Source organism: Brassica rapa, chromosome A03, assembly GCF_000309985.2.
Source record: "Brassica rapa cultivar Chiifu-401-42 chromosome A03, CAAS_Brap_v3.01, whole genome shotgun sequence".
NCBI classification, from domain to species: Eukaryota; Viridiplantae; Streptophyta; class Magnoliopsida; order Brassicales; family Brassicaceae; genus Brassica; species Brassica rapa.
In genome coordinates, this window is record NC_024797.2 from 15,433,516 (window position 1) to 15,441,717 (window position 8,202).

Consider the following 8,202-nt stretch of genomic DNA (forward strand, 5'->3'; position numbering starts at 1 on the left):
TATAGTATACTTTTTCGTACAAGTTTAGTTAAATCTAGTACAAACTAAGCATTATCAGCAAACCCACGGTTAAAAAGATTTTTGGAACTACAAAAGGAGATACTTTATTTAGAAACCCTAAGCACTAAACACAGATTTATTATTAACTTAAACTCTAGTGTCACTTTTGGGCACTTAAACTCATGAAAACTTCCCCATGCCATATGCCTTCTTGATTTCTTCAAGATAAATCTTTGTCTTTTTAGTTTACACTCCATGTGGGTACCGACTTTCTTGATTTACTATTTTAAGTTCTTTTGGTTTCGATTCTCCCATTAGAAATAGGGATGCTCTCTATAAAATTACAATATTTCATTCTTATACAAAATGCTCTTTTTCATAATAAAAGAAGTTAATTTGATCGTTTTGCCATAGAGAATTGTTTGATCGGTTTGTTATGTACTATAACTTATATATATATATCCTATCTGAATAAAAGTATCATGATCTAAAATCTAAATGGTTTTATCCAGATTGCTTATTTGTAAGAGATGGCAAAACCAATTGTTGACTATCTTTATTTTTCTGCTTTACTTTTTTCTTAGTTTGTTTGACCAATTTATGAATGTTATTGCTGCCATAAATGATTTTATTTAAAGGCAATTCTCCTAAATAGACAATTTTTAAGTTTTGGTCACAAAAATAGACAATAAAAAGAAAAATGACTAAAATATTTCATTTAATAGGTAAAATGACATTAATATCCTATATCAAAAAAATTTAAAAATATAATTTTTTTAATAGTTTTAGATTATATGTTTTCAAATTCGATTTTTTCTATAAAATTTTTTTTTTCGAATTTTTTTTTTGTCAAATTTTCTTTTTGTAATTTGAAAATACTTTTTGAAACTATTTTTAAAATTTTTATTTTTAAATTTTTAATATTTATTTTTTATTTTATAAAATTTTAAACTTCAATCCTAAATTCCCACCTCTTAACTCTAAACTTTAAAGTTTAGATTAGTTAAACCTAGGGATATAAATGTATATTTACATCTTTAATGAAATATTTTGGTCATTTTATTCCTTCTGATCTATTTTTGTGACCAAAACTTTTTTAGTATTATCTTATCCTAGAGTATTTCTCTTTATTTAATTTTATATTATTTCACGCTGGCATAAACAATTACCGATGATAAGTTGCTTTTTGTCTTGCCTATGGAATTGTCGGAAAAACCTAGCTTCCACCTTTTTCTGATTTCAGAAAATCCTACACATAAGTATGTATACATAACCCTTATATATATAAATGAGCTTCACTCACAACAACTAAAATACTTAACGCTTCGTTAATTTTGACAAAGGCAAACGAGATGAAGAACACAAACGCAAAGTTAATCACACTTGTTCTAGGGTTTCTCGTCCTCATGATGATGATGATGAATTTTCCTCATGCGCTTCAAGGTTTGTATGACAAAGCACCTTAGTTTTCTCCTCTTATTATATCTTCTTTCCTCATGTGTATTATGTGTGTATGTGTGTCGTCTCTACATATATCTTTAGGTCCCTTCCATCCTCCTTATGACGATAATGATCTATATATCTATCGGTGTATGTGTGTGTACTGTTGTTGCCTTTGGTGTTGTCTACATCCATGTGTTTGTCATGTCGACAAACATAAACGTATGAAGGTGTAAACATGTGAAGCTGATGTTTTCTTTGAGAACTTACAGGAGGAAACATAGATGTAGCTGGATCCAAATACGAAGACTATGGTCTTATCCGAAGCGGAAGTGAGCCTCTCTTGATGGGACGAAAGGTACACAAGTTAAAATTTGAATCTAAGCCTTGATTTAATGTTAACTAATATATATCTTCTCTTATATATTCGCATTTTTTCTTATATACATATATATAATCGTTTTTGTTGTATACATGTTTTGTGGCAGTTAAAAGGTCTAAAGCCTATGGAGTCTGGAACAAAGAAAAGATCAACAAAAGCCTCGAGAGATTCAACAAAAGAAATTGATAATCTAATGAGAAGCGACTATCCGTCACGTATGAAAGGAAGGAAGAGGACTCCAATACATAATTGATAGCATATGGTCGTTAAATAGTTTAAGAAACGTGATTCACAAAAAAAAAAAAAAAAAGAAACGTAGAAGTTCACTATATTAGAAGAAATGTTAATCAGGGCTATATATAAAACATATGTTTAGATTTTTTCTTATTTTTTGTTTTTGTTTTTTATTCTTCAAACAATGTTTTCTTAATTTAGACTCATATATTAGAAACTGTAACGTTCATTTAATTTTGTACAATGCATAATGACCTCTACGATTCATCTCTTTACCAAGTGGATCAAGCTCTTGTTTGCTTATGATAACGAAAATCAACGAAACCTCAGAGAATATTTTGTACGTCAAATCCTTTGGATTCCCTCAAAACACTGAGTCGATATCAATAGCTATTTTTTAAGGCAAGAAGACTGGTTTTAGACGTGTGTATCTTAAGCTTGTTCTTGAATCATGACTTGTGTCTATAGGCAGTCCAATATCAGTCTTCCAACGGCTATGTCGATTTCTGAATAGAAAGTGATTGATGAGACATGAAGAAGATACACGACAAAAGCCTCCATCGGGGACCAAATGATAAGCATATTCGAATTCTATAACAAGGAGTTTTATTTTATATTATATTTGGTGGCAATCTATTTATACAAGCCACATTTAAAGACTCAATGGTTGCAAATAAAGTTATAAAAATTGTTAACTCCATTATTCACCTATCTATGTCTCATTGTCTTGCATCACCCTGCCAAGCCTAATTTCCATCCACAAAGACGACATGATGGATCAGGCGGTATTTTCTAGTGAATGTCCATTATTGTCATGTAACAACTGAAATAAAATACATAGAAAACAAATTATAAAATATCAGAACTCCTAGAAAACCTAAAATAAAATATTAAAAATATGAAAACATATTTGTAATACAAACAATTAAGTAATAAATTAAACATGACTTCTAAATTGATTTAAAAACCATAATATTTAGAAAATAATTTTTTTTTTAAATTGGCCCTTAAACTCAATTCATTAATAGAATTTATACAACTAGATTGTTAAAATTAATGTGAGTATATCACATAAAAGATACTTTTAAATAAGGAAAAATTTCATAACAATACATCAACTAGATTTTGTTAAGCGTTCAATACTATTTTCTTTTTTTGCTATTTCATTTAATATTTTAATTAATTATTTTATTCATTTTACTACACTAAATTTTAAGATTATGTTCAAAAATATCTAATTTATTTTTATGTTTTAGGAATAAAAGAAACTAAACTGTGGATAACCTTAAACTTTTTAATTTTAGTTTTATTTATAATATCAAATTTAGTTTGTTTTCTTAAACTTAAATCTAATTCATACTTTTTACTTTTAATGAATAGAACAAACACAACAACAATAAATTAAAATAACATGATTTTCATACACTATTATCAAAACCCAAAACTACTTACAATATTTATTAGGTCTGAAAATAATAATTTAAAATTATTAGATTATATTTCTATATTTTAATTGTGTGTTTTTAGTTTAATTATGAGGAAGTTTTGATTTAGTGGTCAAATGATGATTTATTTATGTTCTATAAGTTGTATTTTCTTAAACACAATTTAAAATCAACTCGATTGAATTGAACTCAAACCAAACCGAATACAAACCACATCAAACTATTCTAGCTGACTTCAACTAAATATTCATAAAACCAAAAAACCAAACTGAACTATATATCTCATATTTGATGTGCCAATCTAATTTTATTCTTACGGTTCAATGTAAATTAATTCAAATATAAAGAAAATGAAATATAAAATTTATTTATTTTCTAAAATAATTATAAATAATAATTATAATAATGTGTAACATAATTATACACTGCCTTTTTAAAATTTTATTCTCCAGCTACCAGAACTGCAAGACCATGGATGATGATGATGCCAAAGGATAGATTTGCAAACATTACAATGAACGCTCCAACCTATCTTCTCATCCAAGGAAGCTCTTCAGAAATCCCTGTACACCAAAGAACCCTAACTGAGATTGATATACAGTCCCCGTAGATAACTCCATTATTCACTCATCCATGTGCTGCATCACCCTGCCAAATTTAATGTAGGAAAATGGTGGTGGCTCTGATCATTTGGTTTCATCTAGTGAATTGCCATTTTCATTCTCATGTAACAGCTGAAGACATTCGTATGGATTTGCATAGAAGTAATCTTCTTCTTTCGGTTTATTCGGAATCACAAGCCGCTTCTTGGGACCTCCCATTCTTGTAGCGTGAAAGCTCTTCACCGTGGTGGAAAACACTTCCCAGCTCAACATTCCTTGGTAGTATTCATCTATTAGATTAACCAAGAACTTCCTGTTTAGCTCAATCGTTTTCTTGAACCCCAAGAACCTGTATGTTGATTAAGTTCATTAGCCACTGATGAAAAGAAACATTACATTTTCTTTTTAGCAATGATAATGATTCACCTGCGATGACCTTCCACGACTTTAGCCATGTTTCCATAATAAGTAGGAACGAATATATCACTTTCGAGAGAGATGAGGTAATCAAGAGCAGCCATTTGAGATGAATGGTTCTGACAGAAACTCAAATCAGAGGAATCAAGCAGAGTTTCTTTCCTCACCTGTTTTCATCATCAAAGATCATCATCAGTTAGTGACACTATGAGTGAATCTTTCAGACAATAAGCTCTTGTTTTTTTTAGCTACTAACCACATTGGGAAAGACATCTGTTAAAGCCTTCAACCTCCTTTTACCACCGTAAATCTCTCCAGCAGCTATGTAAATCTGAACATTACGGTCAATGCCTAAGGCAGATAGTGTAAGAGCTGTTTCTTCAGGAGTCAATGGACAAAGACCTTCTTTCCTCTTCAACTCTGAGTTTATTACTTTCTCCTTCCACCATGGATAAGCATATCTAACCAATGAAAAACATAATGATAAATAAACATCAATATCATAACAAACTTTTAACACTAAAGATGAAATGTTTTTGTTTTAACCTCATTCGAGTGAGCTCTTCCTCTTCGTAGCGGTTGCAACCATGAGAGCAGCCAGAGAATGCCAACATATCCATTTCGTATCTGAGATGCAGAACCAGAAAGGGACCTTTCTCCCTCAGAATCTTGACTACTCTTCTACCTAGTTCCTCAATCTTTGGAGTAAACCTGATCCCGTTGAAGTTTACTCTGCATCTCAGCTTCTGAACCTCAACAGGAAGTTCGTTATTCACAAGTCGAGTATCGGTCTTGTTCAAATGTAAGACCTTATGCTTCTTCACCAAGGGAAGAATCTGTTTTCAAGAAAAGCTATGAGAAACCATTCAAGTATAATGGAGAGACTATGGAGTAACAACCGAGAGAGAAGAACCTGGTCTTGGTAGTAGGACATGTTGGACCAGCTGATAGGAGGCATGGTGTGGTACACACCGAGCTCGACCCTTCTCTTAAGCCTTGGAGGAACCTCTTTGAGTATACGAACCTCATCTCTCAAAGAAGTTATGAAGTGATCCACGTCGAATATGTCTTTGAACTCACTGCTCACATAAGAACACCCATCAACAACTTTCAAGAGAAGTAAAAGAAGCTCTGACTGAGTGAGATGGATGGGGACTAATAATAATAATAATAATAATACCTAGGATCATTCCAAAAAGAGGTCTTGTCAAGCTCTGGGACAATAAGTGTGACATTCATGTATCTTGCAATAGTCACCATATCACATATCTGAAGATACAAAAAAAAAAAACAGAATCCTAAGTCTTATGGTAAGGATTATTTGACAAGGCAAAAAGATTGGTTATGATGTTTTTACCGCAGCTCGCATTTGGTTGAGTCCTCCATTGCAAGAAACCATAAGATAGCCATTGTTCTGATATATCCCTAAGTCAAAACAAAGAGCACAAAAATGAATTAAAAAAAATCTAAAAACATCACAATACACAAAACTACATAACTACGCTTACTTTTGGGAGGGAGGGCTAGTTTCATGGGAAGAGAAGACATCTCTTGTGCAGCAGCCATTGGGAAGTCATGTCCGTGATTGAAACAAGAAGGCCAACCCTTCAATAATCTTGGTCCCCACATCTCACCCAAAGCAACCAAATGAACGAAACAACTCCATAGCAAGAGTATGGTCATAGCACGAATCATCCAAAGGCTCATACGAGACCTTGAAACAAGGGAGTTCTTGAACTTGCTGTCTCCTAGAAACTTAACCTTCATCTCCCAGAGCTTCTTGTGGTAAATAGACTTCTCTGCTTTACACATTTCTATAATGCACTATAACTTCCTCACTGGTGGAATTTCATCAAACAGATTCTAATTCAAAGACTAATCGGAACTTATTACACTCTCACTATGAGCTTACAAGCAAGAACCCAGATCTCAATTTCGATTGTAGAGCTGGAAGCTAGCTCTCCAAGTTACGAGGAAGCTCTGTAATGGCGATCTTTGGAGCTGAAAGTAAGTAAGAAGCGATCAAAAGGTGGAGACTTTTGAGTTGGGTGGAGAGAGAATGCGACGAGATTGTTTCTTCGAGCAGATCCGGTCGGTGATCACCAAAGAACAGGGAAACTGAATCGAAGCTCGTCAGACAGAGAGATTCGGAAGAAAGAAGAATAAGAAGAAGATTAGGACAAGAATGTGCGAAAAGATGAACACTTTCTCTATAACAAATGAACTGTCTTTTTTTTTGTCGGTTGTCTTTTTTTTTTTTTTTGGTTTGTGACCGTTTTGTTAACCTGTTCTGTGATAGACAGTTGCATCCATTGTTATATAGCTTCATCACAAAGATATACTCCATATACTATAAATTAAAAGGAATAAAATAAAATGAAAAATCTTCAAATAATCTTTCTCCTTTTTCTTGCTAATAAATTGCATAGTTTCAATTAATTTAATTAAGTAGATTATGTATAAAACGATAAAATGCTAAAAAACATTTTGAAAAAGGGCTGATAAAATACTACATTGACTTGATATTTCTCTTAGAAGTTTTTATTTTATATTGTAAAATTGGTGCAAGTAAATTCGGTCAAGCGTGAATCTTCGTATGATGGTTTAGATGATGTAGTTAGCTAGATCCTCATTAAACATATAGTATTGTCGGTTGTCGAATCGTCTATGTAATTTTTCTCGTAATTGTAATATAATAATAAATCAGTATTAAAAAAATTAAGTCATCAGAAACTTCATGTTATGCTAACACGTAAAATGTTACTCGATGTTTATGTGGTAAAATTTTTTTTTGTAAAATTTGTTTCTCCTCTAATTGTAATTTTGCATGAATACATGGAAAAACAAATGAATAGATTTTAATAACCAGTCTAGTAATTTCAACCATGCTACGATCTTTTACCAAAAAAAAAAAAAACCATGCTACGATGTTAATTCAACTTTACGTGAATACACTGATACGTAAGTGTATGCCGTAATAAAACGGTATCTCTTAATTTTAAAAGTAAATAGCCAATAACGATGTTACGTACCAACCTTTCTGGTTCTTACATACAAGTTACATATGGTTGAAACGAGTCAACCTTTGAAGTTTGTTTGGCCAAATCATTAATCAATTATATTTTAATCACCAAATTCATTATTTGTATTTATTAGGGTCCAGTAACAGACTTTCTAAACCACATCATCAGGTCTTTTTGTCTCCACCCAACTCCTTCATTAACTAAAATCAATGTAGTAGTTGTAGTTCTAAAACTCAACTAATATTTGGTACACGTAAAACAGAAAAAAAACTATTAGATTCAATAATGAAAGTTTTTTCTGTTCATTAATTTATCTTGATTAGATACAAGTTTTTTTTTCGAAATAAGAGAACCATAAGAAACCAAATGTGGTGGTCGTCACTCATTAGTCATAAGTGATAATATGTTTTTAATTGAATAACCTTTAGTACAAAGTATCACTATGTTATGTAAAAACAGTATATATACTGTATATATATAACATAGTGATACTTTGTACTAAAGGTTATTCAATTAAAAACACATTATCACTTATGACTTGTAGAAAGCAGTAGAAAATGAACATACGTTTTAGAAACTTTTATGAATAGATATAGGAGAGGAGATAGATGGTGCAAAATTGATGCTGAAGGTACGGTTCCAGTGTGGTATCGGAACTG

At 31.5% G+C, this 8,202-nt stretch overlaps 2 protein-coding genes across 2 annotated transcripts; one reads left to right on the top strand and one right to left on the bottom strand.

Annotated features, from left to right (window-relative positions):
- Positions 1-890: 890 nt before the first annotated feature.
- On the top strand, positions 891-4,303 carry LOC103858949. Its single transcript, XM_018657813.2, has 4 exons — positions 891-1,443; positions 1,713-1,798; positions 1,929-2,108; positions 2,140-4,303. The coding sequence occupies exons 1-3, from the start codon at positions 1,353-1,355 to the stop codon at positions 2,073-2,075; spliced, it is 324 nt and encodes a 107-aa protein (XP_018513329.1). The 5' UTR covers positions 891-1,352; the 3' UTR covers positions 2,076-2,108; positions 2,140-4,303.
- On the bottom strand, positions 3,849-7,197 carry LOC103858950 (rhamnogalacturonan I rhamnosyltransferase 1). Its single transcript, XM_009136409.2, has 8 exons — positions 6,029-7,197; positions 5,878-5,945; positions 5,701-5,789; positions 5,434-5,599; positions 5,067-5,356; positions 4,777-4,981; positions 4,530-4,687; positions 3,849-4,452 (listed from the first exon to the last, which is right to left on the bottom strand). The coding sequence occupies exons 1-8, from the start codon at positions 6,330-6,332 to the stop codon at positions 4,188-4,190; spliced, it is 1,545 nt and encodes a 514-aa protein (XP_009134657.1). The 5' UTR covers positions 6,333-7,197; the 3' UTR covers positions 3,849-4,187.
- Positions 7,198-8,202: the final 1,005 nt, after the last annotated feature.